General features: G+C 44.1%; 2 protein-coding genes across 6 annotated transcripts in view; both read left to right on the forward strand.

The window, feature by feature from the left end:
- The window catches only part of pik3cg (phosphatidylinositol-4,5-bisphosphate 3-kinase, catalytic subunit gamma), a 55,377-nt gene extending 47,857 nt beyond the window's left edge, over positions 1-7,520 (forward strand). The window contains exon 11 of the mRNA XM_078225894.1: positions 7,455-7,520. Within this exon, the coding sequence (XP_078082020.1) occupies positions 7,455-7,520 (66 nt within the window). The remainder of the gene's footprint in view (positions 1-7,454) is intronic.
- fbf1 (Fas binding factor 1) overlaps positions 2,174-27,821 on the forward strand; it is a 102,551-nt gene continuing 76,903 nt past the window's right edge. For 3 of the 5 annotated variants that reach the window (XM_078225294.1, XM_078225295.1, XM_078225296.1), the window contains exons 1-6: positions 2,180-2,444; positions 8,017-8,170; positions 19,025-19,052; positions 20,112-20,153; positions 24,459-24,549; positions 25,752-25,812. In XM_078225294.1, the coding sequence (XP_078081420.1) occupies positions 8,168-8,170; positions 19,025-19,052; positions 20,112-20,153; positions 24,459-24,549; positions 25,752-25,812 (225 nt within the window). In that variant the 5' untranslated portion in view covers positions 2,180-2,444; positions 8,017-8,167. Of the gene's footprint in view, positions 2,445-8,016; positions 8,171-19,024; positions 19,053-20,111; positions 20,154-24,458; positions 24,550-25,751; positions 25,813-27,821 lie in introns of all 5 variants that reach the window. The other 2 variants (XM_078225297.1, XM_078225298.1) reach the window with 2 other exon arrangements.

The raw sequence follows: 27,821 nt of genomic DNA on the forward strand, positions 1-27,821 counted from the left end.
CTCATGCTTTACCTTTCCTGCTTACATTCCAGAAGAATTTTCTGGGCATTTCAGGGACTACTCTTATTCTCACTGTGCTTTTATTGCAGTCAGTAGTGGGCAGGGGTAGCATGTTGGGAGTACAAATTACCTGAAGATTAACTTTTGCAATGGATCCCAGAGGAATTGGCTACTTTCCAGTAACTGGTTAAATGTTTCCTGTGGGGAGTTTTAAAAAAAATGTTCTTGCTAACATATTTCATGATATATATCAATGATATAGATTTAAATACAGGGATTAAGAGGTTTGCAGAGGATGCAAAAAATTGGCCATGTGGTTGATAGTGAGGAAAAAAGCTCTCAAAGGATGATGTCAGAAGAAGATGTCAATGACTGGTCAGGTCAGCAGAAAAGCTGCAAATGCAATCCAATCCAGAGAAGTATCATGAACTGAGGAGGATAAACTTTGAGAAGACATAGGCTGGTAGAATGGGTGGATACCTGCCAGGTGAAATCTAATGTCGAGAAGTAGAAAATTTTACATTTGGTAGGAAGGCAGAGACAAAATATAAACTAAAGAGTACAATTCTAAAGGAGGGTATATTTGCAGAGGGACTTGGGCATATATATATGTGCACAAATTGTTGAAGGTGGCAGGATAGGTTGATAAAACAGTTAATAAGGCATATGGAATCCTGCGCTTTGTAAATAAAGGCAAAAGTTAAACAGCAGGGAAGCATTGGTTAATCTTTATAATTAAGGATCCCATGCACCCCGGACATACTCTCTTCCAACTTCTTCCATTGGGAAAAAGATACAAAAGTCTGAGGATACGGACCAACCGATTCAAGAACAGCTTCTTCCTGCTGCCATCAGACTTTTGAATGGACCTACCTTGCATTAAGTTGATCTTTCTCTATACCCTGTCTATGACTACATTTTGCACTCTCTCCTTTCCTTCTCTATGAATGGTATGCTGTCTGTATAGTGCACAAGAAACAATACTTTTTGCAATATATCAATACATGTGACAATAATAAATCAAAATCAAATCAAATTATAAAACACTGGTTTGGCCTCAACTGGAATATTATGTCCAATTTAGGCTCCAACGTTAGGTAGGTTGTGAAGGCAATGAATGGAGAGAGTGCAGAACAGATTTAAGAGCATGGTTACAGGGATGAATGATTCAGTTGTGTGGGTAGATTAGAGAAGCTGCTTGGAGAAGAGGTTTGAGAGGAGATGTGATGCATACAGGTGATGAAAATCATGATGAGGGATTTGGACAGAGTAAATAGGGAGAGACTGTCCCCACTGGCAGTAGAATGGAGATCATGATGTGGAGATGCCGGCGTTGGACTGGGGTAAGCACAGTAAGAAGTCTCACAACACTGTTTGAGAACAGATATCCACTCCATCTGACGAAGGAGCTGTGCTCCGAAAGCTTATGGTATTTGCTACCAAATAAACCTGTTGGACTTTAACCTGGTGTTGTGAGACTTCTTACAGTAGAATGGAGAACCAGAGGACAATAATTTAAGCTGAGTAACAAGGAAACTGAGGGTGACATGACCAAAAAGAGCGGGGAAAAACATTTTAGACAACAAGGAGTTAGTCTTAGGCAGTGCACTGCAGTTTCTGTGATGGAGAAATATTCAATGGTGCCTTTTAAAAGGGACGTTAGTGATTATCTGAAGAGAAACCATTTATAGATGTTGGGGCAGTGAGCCAGCACGGCGGTGAAGGGCCGAATGGCCTCCTGCTGTAACCAGTCTCTGAAGGAGAACTATAACTCCCACAATGCCCCGCGGCACACCAGCCCACGCATGCGCACTGACCTGCAGCGAGTGTACATATAAGGGTATTTTAATCAGAATTCTGTGGAAAATCTCACCGCGTTTCTGCTCAATTACACCGTCTACCGCGTGAAACTTAACCGGCCAAACTCTGGCCGATCCTCGCAGCTTTGACGCGTCTCCATGGTAACAAACCGTCCAGATCAGCTGCCGGAACCCCCCGCGTTAACTCAATCTTGCTTCAAACTGAAGCGTTTCCGGGGGGGGAGAGAGAGAGAGAGAGAGAGGACCCCACACAGAGCGGGGACACTCACTTCAAACCAGGTAAACCGGGGAGTGCTCGGGGTGGGGGGCGGGAGCCTGCCCGGTCAGGGGTCAGGGGGTGCCCCGGAAGTGCTGGTGTTGCTAAGGGCAGTGATGCCAGTGGAAGAGGTGAGGGAGATGTGTTCACACTGGGTCAGAGTGAGAGTCTACATGGCCTTTCCTCCTCAATGAGGCATAAGTCATTTGATTTATTATTGTCACATGTATTAGCACACAGTGAAAAGTATTGTTTCTTGTGCGCTATACAGACAAAGCATACCGTTCATAGAGAAGGAAACGAGAGAGTGGAGAATGTAGTGTTACAGTCATAGCTCGGGGTGCAGAGAAAGATCAACTTAATGCAAGGTAAGTCCATTTAAAAGTCTGTTGGCAAAGGGAAGAAGCTGTTCATGAGTGGGTTGGTACGTGACCTCAGACTTTTGTATCTTTTTCCCGACGGAAGAAGGTGGAAGAGAGAATGTCTGGGATGCGTGCGGTCCTTAGTTATGCTGCCTGCTTTGCCGAGGCAGCGGGAAGTGTAGACAGAGTCAATGGATGAGAGGCTGGTTTGTGTGATGGATTGGGCTTCGTTCATGACCCTTTGCAGTTTATTGCGGTCTTGGAAGTGCAGGAGCCATACCAAGCTGTGATACAACCGGAATTAATGCTTTTTCTGGTGCATCTGACAGAGTTGCTGAGAGTCGTAGCAGAAATGCCAAATTTCCTTAGCCTCCTGAGAAAGTAGAGACTTTGGTGGGCTTTTTTAACTATAGCCTCAGCGTGAAGGGACCAGTACAGGTTGTTGATGATCTGAACTCCTAAAAACCTGAAGCTCTTGACCTGTTGATGTAGACAGGGGCATGTCCTCCACTACACTTCCCGAAGTCGATAATTATCCCTTTCATTTTGTTGACATTGAGGGAGAGATTATTGTCGTCATACTAGTTCATCAGATTCTCTATCTCTTTCCTGTACTCCATCTCATTACTGTTTGAAATCCGACCCACTACGGTGGTGTCATCAGCAAACTTGAAAATCGAGTTGGAGAGGAATTTGGCCACACAGTCAGAGGTATATAAGGAGTATACTAAGGGCTGAGGACACAGCCTTGTAGGGCACTGGTATTGAGGATGATCGTGGAGGTGTTGTTGTTGCCTTTCCTTACTGATTGCAGTTTGTGGGTTAGGAAGTCTAGGATCCAGTCGCGGAAGAAGGAGCCGAGCCCCAGGCCATGGAGTTTGGAGATGAGTTTTGTAGGAATGGTGGTGTTGAAGGCCAAGTTGTAGTCAATAAATAGGCGTCTGACATCGGTGTCTTTATTGTCCTGTTGTTTCAGGGAATGTAGGGCCAGGGAGATGGCGTCAGCTATGGATCTGTTGTGGCAGTAGGCGAACTGTAGTGGATCCAGGTAGTCCGGGAGGCTGGAATTGATTTGTGCCATGACTAACCTTTTGAAGCACTTCATAACAATGGCTGTCAGAGCCAATGGACGATAGTCATTAAGGCACGTTTCCTGGCTTTTCTTTGGTACCTGGGCGATGGCCGTCTTCTTGAAGCAGGTAGGGATCTCAGATTGGTGTAACGAGAGGTTGAAGATATCTGCAAATACCTCCGCAACTGGTCCGCGCAGGATCTAAGTGCTTGTCCGTATACCCCATCCAGGCCAGTTGCTTTCCATGGGTTGACCTTCTAGAAGGCTGCTCTGACATCTGCAATGGTGACCTCGGATACAGGTTTGTCCGAGGTTTCCAGGGTGGAGGGCATGCTCTCGCTGACCTCTTGCTCAAAGCAGGCCTAGAATGCGTTGAGCTCATCGGGGAGGGGTGCGTTGGAGCTGGCGCTTTTACCTGTCTTTATCTTGTAGCCTGTTATGTCATAGAATCATAGAAACTATGATAGAAGGTCCTGCAGACCTTGCCATTGTCGGCGGGAGTCTGTGTGCCTAGCCTGGGACTCTAGCTTGGTCCAGTATTGTCCTTTGGCATCTTTGATGGATCTCTTTAGATCGTATCTGGCTTTCTTGTATAGGTCAGGGTCGCCTGACTTGAACGCCTCAGACCTGGACTTCAGCAAACAGTGGATATCCCTGTTTGTCTATGGTTTCCGGTTGGGAAACACACGGATTTGCTTCTTTGGCACACAGTCTTCTACACACTTACTAATGGAGTCAGTTACTGTAGTGGCGTACTTGTTCAGGCTGGTCACAGAGTTTTTAAATACTGACCAGTCTACTGACTCTAAGCAGTCCCACAGGAGATCATCCAAATTCTCTGACCAACATTGCATGACTTTCTTTGACGGATTCTCCCAGGCAATCGGGAGAGATCAATGATTTCACCTTCCTCTCTCCCACTGCATGTGATTCATGACTGAATTATCGAGAGTGATCAGGAGGAAGATTCAGAATGCCACAATGTTGACAATTCTACACAGACTAAGAAACAGTGAAGGCACTAACATGGACATAGTGCTTTTCATAACCTCAGGATGTTCCAAAGCACATTACAGCCAATGACGTACTTCTGAAGTGTAGTCACTGTAGTAAACGTGATAGCCAATTTTTGCAGAGCGAGAGTGCACAGACAATGATGAATAAATAACCAGAAAATCAACCTATGATATGCTCAACAAAATAAAGACTATAATTAAGCCTCCATGTCTCCTGACAGCACTGCCGCAGGTCAAACCAGTGTCTCTGTGGGTAAGCTCCTAGTTGATTTGATATTGAGACAGAAGGTACAGGAAGATTCTAAGTTTGGATCCCATTTCTGTGTGGAGTTAGCTGATCTCATTTGGGACAGTGACTCAACTAGGATTAGTGCTCCTGGGTGAGTAAGATCAAAGAATGGCCACTGTAAATGGACCGGGATGCTGATATTAATGGAATCATGTTACCAACGGGATTCAGTACTTCTTTAGGATGTGGAGTGAGCAGGGAATCGAAAGGAAGTAACTTTTTTTTAAAAAAGGGACAAGAAACAGGTTCTTGAATTAGATCTGAACAACAAGGAGCAATGATGTTGAATGGTCTATTCTTGCACCTTCCTCCCCATGCAAGGTGACTGAATAGCGTTAAAGGAGGAGGAGAGAGCAACAGATGCTCATAATGTCGCAAATTCATCGGTGGCCCTTAACCGATCTTTTCATCCTCCAAGGAAGAGATAGTCAACTGAAAATTGTACTTTGGCACCTCACCCTTCAGTAAGGAAGAAGTTGTCTGAAGGCCAAGATTCTTTCACCAATGAGTCTACAGTTTGAAGACAACGGGAGGGATTTTCCGCTCCGGTTTTTTTGGGAGAGGTGGGAGCTTCCCATGGGAACACCAGCAGCATTTCCCCATTCGATTGACCCCGTCCCCCACCAATGCTAATGGGAACCCTGATTTTAGAGGTCAGGATCCCTATTTGCATACATTTAAATTAATTAACAGATAGTGATAGTCTAATAGCCTGATAGTCCGTCCATGTTACAGTGTCCGTTCACGCTGATGTGAATCACAACAGGGCCCCCACAACGTGCATCTGGGGAGCAGAACCAACCGGAGGTGCACATCTGAGTACAACCCCCGGGAGGGTAGAGGGTCCTGCCTGGGCAGTACCCTAACACTTCACTCTGGCACTGACCCCTGCCCGAACAGTGCCAGGGGGAGTGTTCTGCGGGGGGATGAGTGGCTGGGGGGTTCCCTGGGGAGGGACTCCATGGTGGTGGGGGGGTTGGGGGCGGACTTTCATGGAAATGTGGTGGGGGGAGGAGGTGGGACTTTGTCATTTTGTATTGGGAAGGGGGTGGAGATTGGGGGAGGGGGTGGAGATTGCATGGGGGTAGTGTTTCTCTTTAAAAACAGCACCCCAACCTTTTCAAACCCTAACTTGCTGGCGGGGTGGGCTCTCGCCAGCATTGCGCTGTGGGCCACACCTTTTTTTTGTTCATCAAATGGCAGGACTACCTGGCAATGCCGCAGGTGGGCTATCTTCTGCTTTTCTTGCCCGAGATAACACTTTGCCAAAATATGTTAAAATTCTGCCCTATAACCTGTTTCCCTCATTCTTCAATAAAAAAAATGTTGTTGGAAAAGTCTGACCTTTCACCTCATCCCTTGGCCAAGGAGTAAACCTGACGACTCACGTCATCCATTAGTCAAACTTCCCTATTAAGCCCGTTATGATCCTTGACCAGACTCCCAAGTTGGTGGTAGGATCCAGTTGGGGACCGGTCACATTTTGGTTAAAGTAGATTCAAATGAGATTCAAGACGCTTGATAGTAGAATAAAGCCACAAGATTCCATGGGGTTTTCGACAAGCAAAGGTAAACTTGACTATACAAGGTCAGAAAGACCAAACAATCTGTAATATCTATCTTATACTTCATGGTTAATATGAGGTACATGTGAATTAAAAAGCAAATTGTGGTCAAACATCCCACGCTGCACAATAAATGCCAAATGTGACCAAAACAGATTCCATGGATTTCTCAACAACCCACAGAGGATTGTAAACTATGAATCAACCAATCTCACTGAATCGTTGTATTTCTCACAAGGGCTTCCAGTCTTCATCTTTGAAGATCTTGCCTTGGAAAGGTCATACCAACTCGGGTGGCTTCAGCAATGGTCCACCTTGCAAGGTTTCAAAAGCATCTTCCTCGGTTCCATTCCCTTGGATTTCTGTGTACATTCAAACATCAGCTTACAAGCACAATTTCAGCTCTTCAGCCACACCAAGCACTCAGGGGTACACCTTTGCTCCAACAGCCCTTGGCTGCCTTCTTGGATCTTTCGGCCTTCTCTTCAGTTTGAGAAACCCTCTTTAATTACCAAATGTGGATGACATCAACAATAGCCCACCTCCGTGCTTTCAATCTTGTCTCCCAATATTCCCTTTCAGTGGATTCCCGAGTACACACCCAAGCACCAAATTAGAAGCACAATTTCAGAATTGCGGCTGAACTCTACTGCTCCAAACCTTTGCCCCAGTGGTGTCAGTATTTTGCAAACTCCTTTTGTCAACATGTGCATTCAAAATAAGTCTCCGAAATCAGACGATACACTCATTTACTGTGCAACAGCCATCCAAAGAAAATTTATTGCTGTTTATGACACATTTCTTATTTAAGATGGACCTTTGGAATGCAGAGCTCATTAGATCAACATGTTGCTTTTAGGTGGAAACTTAATAGAGCAGCCGTCAATTATCTCTATCTGTTACCATCCCATCAATAAACCTCCCTGGTAGGTGGGATATGTCCCATGAATATCTACATTTTGCTGCATTTAATGAAGTCTGTGGTTAATGTGTCGATTATCCTTTCTCATATATATATCTCATATTTTAAAATATCTCAATCTAAAATGTCTCAATGATTTTCATTTTTCTCAGACGTCATCTCATTTTGAAATTGATTTAACAGCAACAACTGTTCCAGTGAAGCTCAATGCTGGGTGAACATACTGAACCAACTGCATTGGTTTTCTCCTGTCTTTTTCTGTATTTATATATGGAGAGATGGTCAAGCTGTACTGTACTAGTTCTGGGGGTGTGTTGCGTTATTTGTAAAAATAGAAAATCTCTAATAAAAGTATATTTTAAAAAAGAAATGTGACATAGCTAGCAGCCACATTATACTGCATTCCTTTTCACAACTCAATGGGCAAGATTTTACAGCCTCACCCGTCCTGAAACCGTAAAATCCCGCTCGAGGTCAACGGACCATCCCATTGTCCGCCCCTCATCCGCTCCGATACCCGTGGTGGGCGGCAGGGTACTGGCCATTTATTTGTAAGAACTATTGCATGTGTTTCACAGACAGTTATTTGATATTAGGTCCACTAGGGCCTTGCACTTTGTAACTGCAGTATTACCAAAGTAACCCAACGTTTGCCAAGTAGCTACTGTTTTATAATGATTAAGATTGTACCTTATCTTTTCCTTTTCCTTTCAGTCTTCTATGAAGAGGAGAGTAGTAGAACCCGCATAACCTAATGCAGTATGAAACTTAAATTCCAGTCAAGATTGATGCCTGTGTGTGAACCTGTGTATAAGTAGGAATGCTGATTGTGCTTATTGCAGCCTGGATTGGAAAGTGATCAGAGATGGTAAGTGAGGAGCTGTTCCTATGTCAATTATTCCATCGGGTTGAAACAAAGGCAACACCATGATTGTCCCTTGGTATAAATGCCTGGATTATTACTTGCAAATGTTTTTGTACTGATTTAAAGTTCAGAGAAATAGGTTCTTTAGGTGTATACAAAAAGATCAGGAATAGTAAGGCCTACATGCAGAGTAATGGCCAGGTCAGGTACAGTACAGCTGAAATACAGAGCAGTGGCCAGATGAGGTATAGCATGGGTTATATACAGAGTATCAGCCAGGTCAGGTATAGCATGGGTTATATACAGAGTAACAGCCAGGTCAGGTTATATACAGAATATTGGTTAGGTCAGGTAAACCACAAGTTATGTACAGAGTAAATGTCTGGGCAGATATATTGCATATCTTATATTCAGAGTAACGGCCAGGTCAGGTATAGCACAGCTTATATACAGAATAATGGTCAGGTCAGGTGTGGCATGGGTTATATACAGAATAATGGCCAGTCAGGTATAGCATAGTTTATTTCGCGAGTAAAGCTCATGTTCACTATCTTTCTAGCAGTCTAGGCAAGAACATTAATTAGATACAGAACAAATTTACCTTTACACTGTTTGATCAAGCTGTGTAGGGGCAAGGTTCAGATTGATCCTGGAATAAAAGAGTTTTGCGTAAGAACCCAAGTAAAGGCCGTGAGGCTCATAATAATATGATAAATAGTAATATAGCTGCCAGCTACATTTTTGTACTGGGCTGACCCATAAAAGGTGTACTTTAAAAATGGTGGATGGAACCCAATTCTGAGATCCATACCCTCCCCATTCCTGCCTTCAGCAATTTTGATCGGCTTGTGAAATGGGGGTTATGGGGGCTCACATTCATGTCCAGAGCTATGCGAATGTCTCAGCAAATAGAGGCAGGCCTTTTAACCTGACCGCCTTGGCATCTGCCAACATCCATGTCTGTGTCGAGAGGTCAAGGCGTTGACTCTTGACTGTCCTGACTATCCCACCATGATGGTAGCAAAGACAGCAATTACTTTCAGCTGAATTGATGTTGCCAGCTTCACTGTGAAATTGGACAATTTTCATGAATTCAGGGTATCTTTTGAAGGCTATAATCTTCACACCAGTTCAAAAGTATAAATGATAGAGGATCCCTGATTTGGAGGCGGGATATGTTTAATAGGTATAAGTTCAAAAGACGTTACCACTGTCACATGTCATGATGAAATGCTTTGTGATAATTTGCATATATTTATATATGAAAATCATGATAGGGCTTTGTTTTGTAAAGCTGTGTCCATTAAATTGAATAGTATTGTGAAAGTTGAACATAGGCATTAGAGTATGTTAAAAGTTTATTTTTATAAAGTTTATTTATGCGCCACAAGTAGGCTTACATTAACACTGCAATGAAGTTACTGTGAAATTCCCCTAGTCGTCATACTCCGGCGCCTGTTTGGGTCAATGCACCTAACCAGCACATCTTTTGGACTGTGGGAGGAGACTCCGCCGGAGCACCTGGAGGAAACCCACGCAGACACAAGGAGAACGTGCAAACTCCGCACAGACAGTGACCCAAGCCTGGAATTGAACCCAGGTCCCTGGTACTGTGAGGCAGCAGTGCTAACTATTGTGCCACCATGCTATTTACTGGATAAATGCATTGCACAATAGTGAAATTCAGATTTACCTGTGCAAATTGTTCACTTCGCGTCCATGTTTTCCTTTAATTTCAGCTCAGTCATCTTTTTGGCCATTTCAAAGCTTTATACGCTATCAGCCAGATTTTTGCCCAACTTATTTATATCCATCTGCAAACTCCTTATGTTGTCTTCACAACATGTTTTAATTTTCGGTGTCTTTAATTCATATGTACTATAAAAATGCAGAAATTAAATCGCTTTCAATGGTGAGCTAAACAGTGAGGTGTAATTTTTGTGCAGCTAAAACAAATCTCAGACAGTGGCTAATGGATTTTTTGAACATCTATCCTTGCCTGCATTGCTTTATGAAAGGCACATAAATAAGAGTGAACATCATTAACTTCACCATTATTTTGGGTCAATTATGGCCCCATGTTTTTGGGCCAGTGTTAAGTTAGATCCTTGAGGTTGTCATTCTGCAATGAGGAACTGCAGTTAATTAGCAGTCCAACTGAGTAAAGCCACAAGGGCAAACTGGTATACAGAATGGAAGTGTCCCTGGTTTAACAAAAAATGCTCTTCTGAGTTTGGGGTTAAGGCAGATGGTTGAGACAGAGTGGAAGCAGATAGGATCATAAGAAACAGGAACAGGAGTAAGCCATTCGGTCAACTCTTTAGGCCTGCTCCACCATTCAATAAGCTCATGGCTTTTTGGCCAATTATAGTTTGGCAGCTATGCATTGCTCAGAAACGTCACTGGGGAAGAGATTTCAGCTGCTGGCATTCCACCGACCAAGGGACCAGAATCGGCAAGACACCTCCGTTTCATGTGAGCAATGGTTCGATGAGGCACTGGGTGTCTCTGAATAACAAGGTCCCCACCACAATTCTGACTGGGTTTGCCTCTTGGGCTTCCCATATGGTGAGTCCCCCACCAGCCACTGGGTTAATATCAAATGGCATTGGCCTGAGGCCTTTAAGTGGACATTAATTGCTCACTCAAGGCATCAATTGGTGGCAGAGTGGGAAGGCTGTCCTCAGTCATGGCAGGAGCGGGGAGGTGATGGCTACCTCCTGCCTGGTTATATGCCTCCTGCCACCAAACCTGCATCAGGAGAGGGCATTAAATTCCACCCTCTGTGCTTTGTGGCCCTTGTTATGTCCCAGGCCGGAATCTCCAAGGTGTTTTATGAAGATAGCCTAGACCCTAAGTTTTTACATTTGAATTTGGCATTAGGGTAAGCATAAGGTGTTTCACACCAGGGATGATTCCAGTGACCCACTGGAAAGCTTTTATCAAACAATGTTTATTTAAGAACACAGATGTAATATAATAAAAAAAAGCACAACATTTACCAATTACAAGAAAACAACCACATTATTATAAAGACCTTTACAGCTAACTATACTGTTCCAAATCAAACAACACCCACAAACATGCACCCCTTTCTAGGCTTGGCACAAAAAATGCAGTATGTTGTCTGCCTTACCTTGATCATAGAATCCCTACAGTGCAGAAGGAGGCCATTTGGCCCATTGAGTCTGCACCGACCACAATCCCATCCAGGCCTTATCCTCGTAACCCCACATATTTACCCTGCTAATCCCCCTGACACTAAGGGTCAATTTAGCATGGCCAGTCAACCTAACCTGCATATCTTTGGAATGTAGGAGGAAACTGGAGCACCAGGAGAAAACCCACACAGACACGGGGAGAATGCAAACTCCGCACAGATAGTCACCCGAGGCCAGAATTGAACCCGGTCCTTTGTGCTGTGCGGCAGCAGCGCTAACCACTGTGCCACCCCATTGATACCATACATCACAGGTAATTGTCTGTGTGGAACAAAGAACAATACAGCACAGGAACAGGCCCTTCGGCCCTCCAAGCCTGCGCCGTTCATGTGCCCACTAGACTATTCTTTTGTATCCCTCTGTTCCCAGTCTGTTCATGTGGTTATCTAGATAAGTCTTAAACGATCCCAGCGTGTCTCACTCAATCACCTTGCTTGGCAGTGCATTCCAGCCCCCCACCGCCCTCTGTGTAAAATACGTCCCCCTGACATCTGTGTTGAACCTTGCCCCCCTCACCTTGAACCCGTGACCCCTTGTGTTCGTCACCTCCGACCTGGGAAAAAGCTTCCCACTGTTCTCTCTATCTATGCCCTTCATAATTTTATACACCTCTATTCGGTCGCCCCTCATCCTCCATCTTTCCAGGGAGAACAACCCCAGTTTACCCAATCTCTCCTCATAGCTAAGACCCTCCATACCAGGCAACGTCCTGGTAAACCTTCTATGTACTCTCTCCAAAGCCTCCATGTCCTTATGGTAGTGTGGCGACCAGAACTGGATGCAGTATTCCAAATGTGGCCTAACCAACGTTCTATACAGCTGCAACATCATATGCCAACTTTTTTATTCTATGCCCCATCCAATAAAGGCAAGCATGCCATATGCCTTCTTGACCACCCTCTCCACCTGTGCTGCCACCTTTAAGGATCTGTGGACTTGTACACCCAGGTCCCTCTGTGTGTCTATACTCCTGATGGTTCTGCCATTTATTGTATAGCTCCCCCTTACATTAGATCTACCGAAATGCATCACTTCGCATTTATCTGGATTAAATTCCATCTGCCATTTCTCCGCCCAATGTTCCAGCCTATCTATATCTTGCTGTATCCTCTGACAATGTTCATCACTATCCGCAACTCCAGCAATCTTTGTGTCGTCCGCAAACTTACTGATCACACCAGCTACATCTTCCCCCAAATCATTTATATATATCACAAACAGCAGAGATCCCAGTACAGAGCCCTGCGGAACACCACGAGTCACAGACCTCCAACTAGAAAAAGACCCCTCCACTGCTACCCTCTATCTTCTATGGCTAATCATGATGTGGAGATGCCGGCGTTGGACTGGGGTAAACACAGTAAGAAGTTTAACAACATCTGGTTAAAGTCCAACAGGTTTATTTGGTAGCAAAAGCCACACAAGCTTTTGGAGCTCCAAGCCCCTTCTTCAGGTGAGTGGGAATTCTGTTCACAAACAGGGCATATAAAGACACAGACTCAATTTACATGAATAATGGTTGGAATGCGAATACTTACAACTAATCAAGTCTTTAAGATACAAACAACGTGAGTGGAGAGAGCATCAAGACAGGCTAAAAGGATGTGTATTGTCTCCAGACAAGACAGAGACAATACACATCTTTTTAGCCTGTCTTGATGCTCTCTCCACTCACGTTGTTTGTATCTTAAAGACTTGATTAGCTGTAAGTATTCGCATTCCAACCATTATTCATGTAAATTGAGTCTGTGTCTTTATATGCCCTGTTTGTGAACAGAATTCCCACTCACCTGAAGAAGGGGCTTGGAGCTCCAAAAGCTTGTGTGGCTTTTGCTACCAAATAAACCTGTTGGACTTTAACCTGGTGTTGTTAAACTTCGTTCTATGGCTAAGCCAATTCTCCACTCATCTAGCTAGCTCACCCTTTATCCCGTGAGATTTAACCTTTTGCACCAGCCTGCCATGAGGGACCTCGTCATACGCTTTACTAAAATCCATATAGACGACATCCACGGCCCTTCCCTCGTCAATCGTTTTTGTCACCTCCTCAAAAAACTCAACCAAATTTATGAGACATGACCTCCCTCGTACAAAACCATGCTGTCTATCGCTAATGAGATTATTCAGTTCTAAATGCGCATATATCCTATCTCTAAGAATCTTCTCCAACAACTTCCCTACCACGGACGTCAAGCTCACCGGCCTATAATTACCCGGGTTATCCTTGTTACCCTTCTTAAATAACGGGACCACATTTGCTATCCTCCAATCCTCTGGGACCTCACCTGTGTCCAGTGAAGAGACAAAGATTTCTGTTAGAGGTCCAGCAATTGCATCTCTCGCCTCCCTGAGGAATCTAGGATAGATGCCATCCGGCCCTGGGGATTTGTCTGTCTTAATGTTTCTTAAAAAACCTAACACTTCCTCCCTTGTAATTGAGATTTTTTCTAACGGGTCAACACATCTCTCTGAGACACTGCCAGTCAACATATCCCTCTCCTTTGTGAATACTGATCCAAAGTATTCGTTGAGGATCTCACCTACTTCCTTTGGTTCTAAGCTTAATTCCCCTCCTTAGTCCTTGAGAGGTCCGATTCTTTCCCTAACAACCCTCTTGTTCCTAACGTATGTATAAAATGCCTTAGGATTCTCCTTAATCCTGTCTGCCAAGGACATTTCGTGACCCATTTTTGCCCTTCTAAGTCCCTGTTTGAGTTCTTTTCTACTTTCTCTGTATTCCTCCAGTGCTCCATCTGTTTTTAGCTGCCTGGACCTCATGTATGCATCTTTTTTCTTTTTGATTAGACCCACAATTTCATTGGTTATCCACGGCTCCCGAATCCTGCCTTTCCTATCCTTCCTCTTTACAGGCACATGCCTGTCCTGCAGTCCGATCAACTGCTCCTTAAAAGACTCCCACATGCCAGATATGGATTTACCCTCGAACAGCCTCTCCCAATCAACAGCCATCAAATCCTGCCTAATCCGGCTGTAGTTAGCCTTCCCCCAATTCAGCACCTTACCCATAGGACAACGCTCATCTTTTTCCATTACTATCCTAAAGTTTACAGAATTGTGGTCACTATTTGCCATATGTTCCCCTACTGCAACTTTGATGACCTGACCGGGCTCATTCCCCAGTACTAGGTCCAGTATAGCCCCCTCTCTAGTTGGACTGTCAACATATTGTTCCAAAGAACCTTCCTGAACGCATTTTATAAATTCTTCCCCGTCCAGGCCCCCAGCCCTAAGCGATTTCCAGTCTATGTGAGGGAAATTAAAGTCTCCCATTCCAACAACCTTATTTTTTCTGCACCTGTCCAGAATCTCCTTACATATCCGTTCCTCAACTTCCTGTGGGCTGTTGGGGAGGCCTGTAGTTTACCCCCAGCATAGTGACTGCGTCCTTCCTGTTTCTGAGCTCCACCCACAATGACTCATTACCTGACCCTTCCATATTGTCCACCCTCTGTACCGCTGTAATATGCTCCCTAACCAGCATTGCTACTCCCCCACTTCTCCTCGCCCCTCCTCTGTCTCGCCTAAAACACTTGTACCCGGAATATTCAGCTGCCAGTCCTGTCCTTCTTTTAACCAAGTCTCTGTCACTGCAACCACATCCAAGTTCCGCGCAAGCATTAAGGCTCTAAGCTCATCCATCTTGCCCGTGACGCTCCTTGCATTGAAGCAGATGCACTCCAGACAAAGAACAAAGAACAATACAGCACAGGAACAGGCCCTTCGGCCCTTCAAGCCCGTGCCGCTCCCTGGTCCAAACTAGACCATTCTTTTGTATCCCTCCATTCCCACTCCGTTCATATGGCTGTCTAGATAAGTCTTAAACGTTCCCAGTGTGTCCGCCTCCACCACCTTGCCTGGCAGCGCATTCCAGGCCCCCACCACCCTCTGTGTAAAATATGTCCGTCTGATATCTGTGTTAAACCTCCCCCCCCTTCACCTTGAACCTATGACCCCTCGTGAACGTCACCACCGACCTGGGGGAAAGCTTCCCACCGTTCACCCTATCTATGCCTTTCATAATTTTATACACCTCTATTAAGTCTCCCCTCATCCTCCGTCTTTCCAGGGAGAACAACCCCAGTTTACCCAATCTCTCCTCATAACTAAGCCCCTCCATACCAGGTAACATCCTGGTAAACCTCCTCTGTACTCTCTCCAAAGCCTCCACGTCCTTCTGGTAGTGTGGCGACCAGAACTGGACGCAGTATTCCAGATGCGGCCGAACCAACGTTCTATACATCTGCAACATCAGACCCCAACTTTTATACTCTATGCCCCGTCCTATAAAGGCAAGCATGCCATATGCCTTCTTCACCACCTTCTCCACCTGTGACATCACTTTCAAGGATCTGTGGACTTGCACACCCAGGTCCCTCTGCGTATCTACACCCTTTATGGTTCTGCCATTTATCATATAGCTCCTCCCTACATTGTTTCTACCAAAATGCATCACTTCGCATTTATCAGGATTGAACTCCATCTGCCATTTCTTTGCCCAAATTTCCAGCCTATCTATATCCTTCTGTAGCTTCTGACAATGCTCCTCACTATCTGCAAGTCCTGCCAATTTCGTGTCGTCTGCAAACTTACTGATCACCCCAGTTACACCTTCTTCCAGATCATTTATATAAATCACAAACAGCAGAGGTCCCAATACAGAGTCCTGCGGAACACCACTAGTCACAGGCCTCCAGCCGGAAAAAGACCCTTCCACTACCACCCTCTGTCTTCTGTGACCAAGCCGGTTCTCCACCTATCTAGCCACCTCCCCCTTTATCCCATGAGATCCAACCTTTTTCACCAGCCTACCATGAGGGACTTTGTCAAACGCTTTACTAAAGTCCATATAGACGACATCCACGGCCCTTCCCTCGTCAACCATTTTGGTCACTTCTTCAAAAAACTCCACCAGGTTAGTGAGGCATGACCTCCCTCTCACAAAACCATGCTGACTATCGTTAATGAGTTTATTCCTTTCTAAATGCGCATACATCCTATCTCTAAGAATCTTCTCCAACAACTTCCCCACCACGGACGTCAAGCTCACCGGCCTATAATTACCCGGGTTATCCTTCCTACCCTTCTTAAATAACGGGACCACATTAGCTATCCTCCAATCCTCTGGGACCTCACCTGCGTCCAGTGACGAGACAAAGATTTGCATCAGAGGCCCAGCGATTTCATCTCTCGTCTCCCTGAGCAGCCTTGGATAGATTCCATCAGGCCCTGGGGATTTGTCAGTCTTTAAATTCTCTAACAAACCTAACACCTCCTCCTTTGTAATGGAGATTTTCTCCAACGGTTCAACACTCCCCTCCGAGACACACCCAGTCAACACATCCCTCTCCTCTGTGAATACCGACGCAAAGTATTCATTTAGGATCTCCCCTACTTCTTTGGGCTCCAAGCATAATTCCCCACTTTTGTCCCTGAGAGGTCCGATTTTTTCCCTGACAACCCTTTTGTTCCTAACGTATGAATAAAATGCCTTGGGCTTCTCCTTAATCCTGTCTGCCAAGAACATTTCGTGACCCCTTTTTGCTCTTCTAATTCCCCGTTTGAGTTCTTTCCTACTTTCTTTGTACTCCTCCCGAGCTCCCTCCGTTTTTAGCTGTCTGGACCTACCATACGCCTCTCTTTTCTTTTTGACCAGTCCCTCAATTTCCCTGGTTATCCACGGTTCTCGAATCCTACCCTTCCTATCCTTCTTTTTAACAGGCACATGCCTGTCCTGTAGCCCTAACAACTGTTCCTTAAAAGACTCCCACATGCCAGATGTGGATTTACTCTCAAACAGCCTCTCCCAATCAAGAGCTGCCAATTTCTGCCTAATCCCACTAAAGTCAGCCTTCCCCCAATCCAACACCTTACCCTTGGGACACCACTCATCCTTTTCCATCACTATCCTAAAGCTAACAGAAGTGTGGTCACTATTTGCCACATGTTCCCCTACCGAAACTTTGAAGACCTGACCGGGCTCATTCCCCAGTACGAGGTCCAGTATAGCCCCCTCTCTAGTCGGGCTATCTACATATTGTTCCAAAGAACCCTCCTGTACGCATTTTACAAATTCCTCCCCATTCAGAGTCCCTGCTCTCAGCGATTTCCAGTCTATACCAGGGAAATTGAAGTCTCCCACTACACCAACCCTATTTTTCCTGCACCTATCCATTATCTCCTGACATATCCGTTCTTCCACTTCCCTTGGGCTGTTGGGGGGCCTGTAGTACACCCCCAACATAGTGACTGCGCCCTTCCTGTTTCTAAGCTCCACCCAGAGTGACTCGTTACATGACCCCTCTGAATTGTCCTCCCTCTGCACCGCTGTAATATGCTCTCCAACTAATACTGCTACTCCCCCACCTCTTTTGGCCCCTCCTCTGTCTTGCCTAAAACACTTGTACCCCGGAATATTCAGCTGCCAGTCCTGTCCCTCTTTCAACCAAGTCTCTGTCACCGCAACCACATCCAAATTCCTCGTGAGCATTAAGGCCCTAAGTTCATCTGTCTTACCTGCTACGCTCCTTGCATTGAAGTATAAGCACTCCAGACCTCCAGGCCCAGTGAGGTCATCCTCCCCCAGAGTGCTCTTCTTCTTTGCCAGCCTTGTCCCAGCCCCAAGCTCGTCCCCAGCCTCTACACTTGTAGACCTAATATTTTGATCCCCTCCCCCCTGCCATACTAGCTTAAACCCCCCCGAACTGCACTAGCAAAACTCCCAGCCAGGATATTCGTGCCCTTCCAACTTAGTTGTGACCCGTCCTTCTTGTACAGGTGCCACCCTCTCCTGAAAACTTCCCATTGATCTAGGACCTCCAGGCCCACTCAGGTCATCCTCCCCCAGAATGCTCTTCCTCTTAGATAGCCTTGTCTTGGCCCAACCTCGTCCCCAGCCTCTATGCTTATTGACCTATTGTTCTGATCCCCACTCCCCTGCCACATTAGTTTAAACCCACTCGAACCATACTAGCAAAACTCCCAGCTAGGATATTTGTGCCCCTCCAGTTTAGGTGTAACCCGTCCTTCTTGTACAGGTGCCATCCTCTCTTGAAGACTTCCCAGTGATCTATGAATTCGAAACCCTCCCTCCTGCACCAGTCCTTTAGCCACGCGTTCAGCTGTGCAGTCTCCCTGTTCCTAGCCTCACTAGCTTGTGGAGTTTGCACGCTCTTCCTGTGTCTGCATGGGTTTCCTCCGGGTGCTCCAGTTCCTCCCACAGTCCAAAAACGTGCAAATTAGATTGATTGGTCATACTAAATTGACCCTTAATGTCAGGGGCGCTGTCTAGGGTAACTGCATAGGGTTGTGGGATAGCGCCTGGGTGAGATTGTGGTAGGTGCAGACTTGATGGGCTGAATGGCTGCCTTCTGCAATGTAGAGATTCTGGAATTCTATAATCATGAGTAAGAAGGGCAGAAAATACTCCAAAACATGATATGGCTGTGGCTATAAATAACCTGGGAATACTCAGTAGAGCAGTGTGGTTTGACCTTGAATTTAACATGAGCGCCTGTTGTATTTTTTAAGCATTAATTTAAAATGACATTTTACTTACTTTCAACAAGTAACTTTGAACATGTTTAACTTGTAAATGAGCAAACTGTTTGCGTTTCAGGGATCAAAGCAAAAGAAAGGTTTTCGAGGTGAGTAACGTGTACGCCTCCTTGTTTAATGAACTTGATAGTAATTTAAAGAGAAAGAAATGTCTTCCAAAGGGAGACCATTGAAGTTTTGTAAAACATGTAACAATATCCGTGAAGTTTTTTAAAAAGTGAAGCATTGCCATGTTGGACCCCTTTGCTTCCTGATCATTCTGGAAGTGGAATGATTACACTGATTACTGTTACATTGATGTTGAACCACTGTGGAAGTGAATTTAGAACCTGCCTTGGAAGGCGAGCTACTGGGGACATTGCAGTATGCAAAAGAGAAAATGGGCACATTAAATCTTCCATCGCTGAAAATATTCAGCAGTGATCCAAGTACAATCTCTTTTCATCATCTGTAACACAGGAAACGAGTGGAGAGTTGTGAGAGATGAGCTGCTTTCCACCATGCTCACCACTCACATTGCTATCTGCTGATTTGAATGGAAATATTAGACACTCTCGGTTGCAGATATCTTGCATATCCTCCTTGGGTCTAGGGATTGGCTGTTCCATGCTTTGGCCTGAGGAGTAAAAGTGTTCCGTGTTTGTATGCAGTGTTCTTTATAGCAGATGTGGTTTCTTTACGTGTCATTACCATGGTACTATGCAGGAATCCATTAGAGAAGTGGTGCGACTGATGTTAACTATGCAACAACTTCTGACCCATGTGCTGTGTTTCCAGAGCTCTGATGTTCGAGCTACTTAGCTGAAACACTGCAGATGCTGCTTCCTATTATTCTCTGAATAGCCTGCAACAACGAAAAACCCACCCGTTAGTCCTATATCCCTTTGAGCGAACATTCAGGCCCCATTTAGTACCTGCCCAGTATGAACCTCTTGGATATCCCAATGCAATTGGATATGTACTTGAAGAAGAACATTTTCAGTATAATGTAGAAAGCAGGGGAGTGGCACTAATTGGACAGCTCTTTCACAGAATTGACAACGGCATGATAAGTCAAAAAGCCTCCATACATGCTGCATCATTTCATGCCTTCATTGCTTGGTGAGAGTGCAACATTCTGTGATAGTACTGTCTATGTTCTGTTTCAGAATCGATTGATAACGTACTGGATGACCTCCTTGGAGAGGATGGTAGGTTATGGTAATTTTATCCTTTTGATAATCCAGAGCTGACAGATTAGTGCAGTTTAATTGCAGCATATCGAGAATCATCTGTGTCTCAGAGACCTCCTTACAGTTATTCTGATTATTTTAATTGGAAAATTCCACGGTGAAGGACTAAAGCTCAGATTGCAGGATAATGCCAAGTTTAAAAAGAGTAGCAGCGAAGACAAATCAAATAGTAATGGGGAATTGATGTTAGCTTTTTGTATGCCACTAGTTTGCCAATTTCATTAACCTGTCTATGCCTTAAACGAGCACAGGAATACTGTTGGAGTTTAATGCTGTTAAGACTGTGCAATGAGGACCCATTCGGAAGAAGAGTTTACTGCCTGTTGTGGGAAAATCACCACTCGGAGTCAGACTTAAAGATTCAACACACAGTTTTATCGGACAAAGCTTTGGGAGAAGCGCAGTGCGCGCAGTCACCTTCTCAACTTTAAAATGGCAGTTGAGCATCTTTTATACATTTTCAAATAATGGACAAGCACGGACATTAGCCGTTAGCACATCGTTATGCATAGAGTAGACAAGGACGGACATCGGCAGTTATCACATTGTTATACATAGAGTAGATACATTTATGCATTTATTTCCCCCATCAAAGACTGATTTCATTACAAAAACTCATTGTTTTGGTTCTGCTTTATCTCAAGCTAAGGTGCCTCAAGGTCTGATCTGTTTCCTGCAGCAATTCAAACACTGACAGGTTTTAACTTGCTGTGCAATGTCTGTGTCCAAGTCAGCACATCTTAATGCCTTTCCCCAGAATCCATTTTGTGCCAGGTAACCATTTTGTATCCTTTAATTTTGATTTTACTCCAACACTGCCCTTGTCCTTCGAGGTGACATTACATTAACTAAGTTTCTCTCTCCACAGATGTGGCTGGACCGCTGAGTTTTTCCAGCCGTTTGTTTTTATTTCAGATCTCCAGCATTTGCAGTATTTTATTTTTATTTTAGTGAGAATATTAACATTATTAAAATTGAAGCAAGAAAGTTTGAGCTGCTATGATACATTTGTGACACTGCTAGCATCCGATTTTGATTTGATTTATTGTCACATGCATTAGCACATAGTGAAAAGTATTGTTTCTTGTGTGCTATACAGACAAAGCAAACCGTTCATAGAAAAGGAGAGTGTGCAGAATATAGTGTTGAGAAAGATCAACTTAATACGACGTAGGTCCATTCAAAAGTCTGATGGCAGCAGGAAAGAAGCTGTCCTTGAGTTAGTTGGTACGTCTCCTCAGACTTTTGTATCTTTTTCCCGATGGAAGAAGGTGGAAGAGAGAATGTCCGGGATGCATGGGGTCCTTGACTATGCTGGCTGCTTTTCCGAGGCAGCGGGAAGTGTAGACAGAGTCAGTGGATGGGAGGCTAGTTTGCATGATGGGCTGGGCTTCATTCACGACCCTTTGTAGTTTATTGCGGTCTTGGACAGAGCAGAAGCCATACCAAGCTGTGATACAACCAGAAAGAATGCTTTCTATGGTGCATCTGTAAAAGTTGGTGAGAGATGTAACAGACATGCCAAATTTCCTTAGCCTCCTGAGAAAGTAAAAGCGTTGCTGAGCTTTCTGAACTGCAACATCAGCTGGAGGGACCAGGACAAGTTGTTGATGATCTGAACTCCTAAAAGCCTGAAGCTCTCGACCCTTTGTACTTCATCCCCGTTGATGTAGACAGGAGAATGTCCTCCACTACCCTTCCTGAAGTCGATGATTATCTCTTTCATTTTGTTGACATTAAGGGAGAGATTATTGTCATAACAGTTCACCAGATTCTCTATCTCTTTCCTGTACTCTCTCTCATTATTGTTTGAGGTGTTGGTGGGCTTTCTTGACTATAACGACCATTTAGAAAGATGCGGATTAATCCGGGATAGTCAGCACGGATTCGTGAAGGGCAAGTCGTGCCTCACAAATTTGATTGAATTTTTTGAGGAGGTAACTAAGTGTGTTGATGAAGGTAGGGCAGTTGATGTCATATACATGGATTTTAGTAAGGCAAAGAACAAAGAACAGTACAGCACAGGAAACAGGCCCTTCGGCCCTCCAAGCCTGTGCCGCTCCTTGGTCCAACTAGACCAATCGTTTGTATCCCTCCATTCCCAGGCTGCTCATGTGACTATCCAGGTAAGTCTTAAACGATGTCAGCGTGCCTGCCTCCACCACCCTACTTGGCAGCGCATTCCAGGCCCCCACCACCCTCTGTGTAAAAAACGTCCCTCTGATGTCTGAGTTATACTTCGCCCCTCTCAGCTTGAGCCCGTGACCCCTCGTGATCGTCACCTCCGACCTGGGAAAAAGCTTCCCACTGTTCACCCTATCTATACCCTTCATAATCTTGTATACCTCTATTAGATCTCCTCTCATTCTCCGTCTTTCCAAGGAGAACAACCCCAGTCTACCCAATCTCTCCTCATAGCTAAGACCCTCCATACCAGGCAACATCCTGGTAAACCTTCTCTGCACTCTCTCCAACGCCTCCATGTCCTTCTGGTAGTGCGGCGACCAGAACTGGACGCAGTATTCCAAATGTGGCCTAACCAGCGTTCTATACAGCTGCATCATCAGACTCCAGCTTTTATACTCTATACCCCGTCCTATAAAGGCAAGCATACCATATGCCTTCTTCACCACCTTCTCCACCTGTGTTGCCACCTTCAAGGATTTGTGGACTTGCACACCTAGGTCCCTCTGTGTTTCTATACTCCTGATGACTCTGCCATTTATTGTATAACTCCTCCCTACATTATTTCTTCCAAAATGCATCACTTCGCATTTATCCGGATTAAATTCCATCTGCCACCTCTCCGCCCAATTTTCCAGCCTATCTATAGGCGTTTGATAAGGTCCCCCATGGTCGGCTTATGATGAAAGTGAGGAGGTGTGGGATAGAGGGAAAGTTGGCCGATTGGATAGGTAACTGGCTATCTGATCGAAGACAGAGGGTGGTGGTGGATGGAAAATTTTTGGACTGGAGGCAGGTTGCTAGTGGAGTGCCACAGGGATCAGTGCTTGGTCCTCTGCTCTTTGTGATTTTTATTAATGACTTAGAGGAGGGGGCTGAAGGGTGGATCAGTAAATTTGCTGATGACACCAAGATTGGTGGAGTAGTGGATGAGGTGGAGGGCTGTTGTAGGCTGCAAAGAGACATAGATAGGATGCAAAGCTGGGCTGAAAAATGGCAAATGGAGTTTAACCCTGATAAATGTGAGGTGATTCATTTTGGTAGGTCTAATTTAAATGTGGATTACAGGGTCAAAGGTAGGGTTCTGAAGACTGTGGAGGAACAGAGAGATCTTGGGGTCCATATCCACAGATCTCTAAAGGTTGCCACTCAAGTGGATAGAGCTGTGAAGAAGGCCTATAGTGTGTTAGCTTTTATTAACAGGGGGTTGGAGTTTAAGAGCCGTGGGGTTATGTTGCAACTGTACAGGACCTTGGTGAGACCGCATTTGGAATATTGTGTGCAGTTCTGGTCACCTCGCTATAAGAAGATGTGGAAGCGCTGGAAAGAGTGCAGAGGAGATTTACCAGGATGCTGCCTGGTTTGGAGGGTAGGTCTTATGAGGAAAGGTTGAGGGAGCTCGGGCTGTTCTCTCTGGAGCGGAGGAGGCTGAGGGGAGACTTAATAGAGGTTTATAAAATGATGAAGGGGATAGATAGAGTGAACGTTCAAAGTCTATTTCCTCGGGTGGATGGAGCTATTACAAGGGGGCATAACTATAGGGTTCATGGTGGGAGATATAGGAAGGATATCAGAGGTAGGTTCTTTACGCAGAGAGTGGTTGGGGTGTGGAATGGACTGCCTGCAGTGATAGTGGAGTCAGACACTTTAGGAACATTTAAGCGGTTATTGGATAGGCACATGGAGCACACCAGGATGATGGGGAGTGGGATAGCTTGATCTTGGTTTCAGATAAAGCTCGGCACAACATCGTGGGCCGAAGGGCCTGTTCTGTGCTGTACTGTTCTATCTATCTATCATAACATTGCGTGGAACACCAGGACAGGTTGTTGGTGCTCTGGACACCTGAAGCGCATGACCACTTTACCAATAGAGTTTAAAATATGAAACTGTGTCTTTAATATTGAGCAGTAACGACTTAATTTATCTTTCCACTGCATTATCTAAAACCTCTACAATGAATGGAGGAAGGCAATCTAAAGTAGTTTAAAGAGAAAAATAAAGTACCTGTGCTGAATCTGTGGCTTTAGGAACTGTGGGTGTGCTAAAAGTTTTATTTCTGCCACTTTCCTTTTGCAGATGGATCTCCCGATAAACCTGCTTTACCAACTGCACATTCAGGAAGCAACCTCAGGAGATCAGCCCCTACATCGTCCAGAACCAACAAGAAGTACGCAAATTTGCACTGACTGTAGCACCAATAAGCATGCTGTGTCGATATTTGTAGTCTTCACTCAGGGATTTAATTTAGTGGGATTTGAAAGTTTAATTTCAGCTTTCAACATGAAATGGAGTGTATTCAAAGTATCACTCAAACAGAAAAAGTGCATCAAATGTAATTTTTAGTTTCAGTACAATAAGAATGTAGATTGTGTTATAATCTCGGTCGGAAATTCCAAGGTGTTTTATGAAGTTCGCCTAGACCATATGTTTTGCACTTTAAATTTGATGCAGGTAAGCGTCACTGTTTCACTCCAGGTATGATTCAAATGACTACGAGTGAGCATTTATCAAACAAAGTTTATTTGATAATACACTTAACATAGAATAAGACAATTAGCAATAACTTTTACCAATTACAAAAAGAAAAAAAACAACCATAATATTGTATAAACCTTAACAGCTCAAAGTACTGTTCCAATCAAACAAACATTCTTACAAACATACACCCCTCTAGGTTTAAATGCGGAAAAACAAGTATGCTCTTGTGATGCTGGATCTTGCAGCTTTCCAGCCCCCTCCTTTGGATGGTGAGTTGAAAACTCTGAGTCATCCAACGCTAGTACTTTCAGCACATTTAAAGAGACAGAGGCACTCCTTGCCTCTAGTCACTAGCTTGCCAGCCACCAAGAGCTAAATTTCCAATACCAGGGAGAGAGACAACAACACTGCATCAGCCTGGAGTCCAAACACCTTCTAACTAGCCAGCAGCCAAACTGAAAGATAACCCTTGGATTTATCTGCAAAGGGACCACCAGACCTTGTCCTGTCAATCAGCCTTCTCCTGACAATTCAATAGGGTGGTAAAACTCCAGGATATTTCTTTAGGCCCAGATTAAAAATAAACAAGATGCCTATTATATTGCTACAGCAGACATCAAGGCAATGATACAAAAAAAAGGCCTTCTTAAAAACAACTGCTGAGAAACATGATGCCATTTCTTAAAGGCACAATAGCGGCACAATTATAACTGAATGCACTGGAGTTTCCCCTGGTTTGTTAGGGTTATTGCAGCGGGTGCCCTAGGGTTGTCCTAATATATGGAGATTAATGCTGTAAGTGCTTTGGTGATTCCTTGATCTTTAGATATTAATGCTGTAGCATTGTGCTGATTTATCAAGATTAATGCAATGAGTGTTTCTTCTCTTCAGGTCATTGCTAGATGATGACTTTTTCAGTAAATTGGCACAGGATGTCAACAAGGACAACGAGGTCCGTGTACATTTTTTTGTATTACACATCTGCTGTATATTCCATACCTAATAGAATGGTCTAATGAGCATAAACAAAGCCGTGTTCAAAGCTAAGGCACTCCAGAAGATCCAATGTTCAATTCCAGAATTGCTGTGTGTTACCTGGTCCCTGTTGTGGGGTGAATTTTATGTAATATCTGTAGCCCCAGACCTCCTGGCTAGTGAGGAGAAACAAAATCACCCAAATTTCTTGTTGCTAATCATTTCCAGTTACTCTGTTGGAAAATGGATGTATGTGGACTGGCTAAGTTAATTAAGTTGATTGAAAAGGAAAAGAATAAAATAGAAAGCTAGAAATACAAAAGCAGATTGTACGAACTTTTACAAATATATAAACAGATGAACATTGGTCCTTTAGAGGCTGAGACAGGAGAAATTATTATGAGCGAATGAGGAAATGGCGTAGACATTGAACAAATATCGAAGATATAAATTACATACTAGAAATAGAGGGGCAACCAAGGGGCTACTAAGGGTGAGGACTTAAGATCATTAATATCACCAGAGAAAAAGCATTAGTGAAAGTTAAGAGACTAAAATCTGACAAATTCCCTGGACCTGATGGGCTGAATCCTAGAGTTCCAAAAAATAACTGTGGAAATAGTGGATGGAGTGGCTTTGATTATCATAAATTCCCAGGAGTCTAGAATTCTCCCAGTGGATTGGAACTTATCAAATGTAACATTACTGTTCAAGAAATGAGGGGGGAGAGAAAACTGGGAGCAACAGGCTGGCTAAGCTGACATTAATTGGGAAATGCTGGAATTTATCATTAAGGGAGGATCAACAATGCACTTTGAAAATCATGTTTGACAATTTAATTCAAGCTTTTTGAGGATATAAGTAGTAGGATAGATAAAGGGGAACCAGTAGATATAGTAAACTTGGATTTCCAAAAGGCATTTGACATACTATATAGGATCCCCCATTATCCACTTTGCTTGCTACACCTTGGAAGAACTCTAACAAATTAGTTAAACATGATTTACCCTTCATAAAACTGCTGACTCTGATGGATTGCGTTTTGACTTTCCAAATGTCCTGGTAATACCTCGATAATAATGGATTCTAACAATTGCCCAACAACAGATATTAATCTAACTGGTCTATAATTCCTTTCTCTCTACCTCCCTCCCTTTTTGAATAAGGGTGTTATATTAGTATTTTTCCAATCCACTGGAACCTTTCCTACTTCCAGGAAATTTTGGAATACTATAACCAATGGATTCACTATCTCTGCTGCCGCTTCCTTTAGGACCCTAGGATCCAGGCCATTGGACTCTGAGGACTTGCCTGCCTTCAATCCCAGTAGTTTATTCAACACGTTTTCCCTCTTGATGATGATTATTCTAAGTTCCTTTCTATTACCTCTGCATTGCCTGTTACTATTGGGATGGTACTAGTGTCCTCCACTGTTAAACTGAGACAAAATACACCATTTCTGTGTTCCCCACTATTAACTTCCAATCTCATCTTCCAAGGGTCCAACACTCACTTTAGCTACTCTCTCCCCTTTTATATACTGATAGAAGCTTTGCTATCCTTTTTCATATTTTGTGCTACTTTTCTTTCATTATTTACCGTTGCTCTTTTATTACTTTTTTTAGTAGCCCTTTGTTGATCTTTATACGTTTCACATTCTTCCAGCCTGCTACTTGCATTTGCAATATGCTATGCCTTAGTTTTTAATCTTTGTTATCTTCAACTTCTTGCTTTTATTAATTTATTATTTAAACTTGAATGTAGTAAGATTAACCAGCAAACCATGAAAGCTCTTATGAAGGTGTGTGTGGACGTAAAATATTCCACAAGTGTTTTTCAAACTGCTGCTGAGAGTAACTTGCTGCTTTGGATATTTCTTTCCCCTCTTACATTCAGTTGGGAGGAGTTGATTGACTATCTTCTTAAATATCTGCCACTGATCATCAACTGTCCTACCTTATAATCTTCCGGGTCAGTCCACTACGA

The sequence above is a fragment of the Mustelus asterias genome, chromosome 12, assembly GCF_964213995.1.
Source record: "Mustelus asterias chromosome 12, sMusAst1.hap1.1, whole genome shotgun sequence".
NCBI lineage: Eukaryota > Metazoa > Chordata > Chondrichthyes > Carcharhiniformes > Triakidae > Mustelus > Mustelus asterias.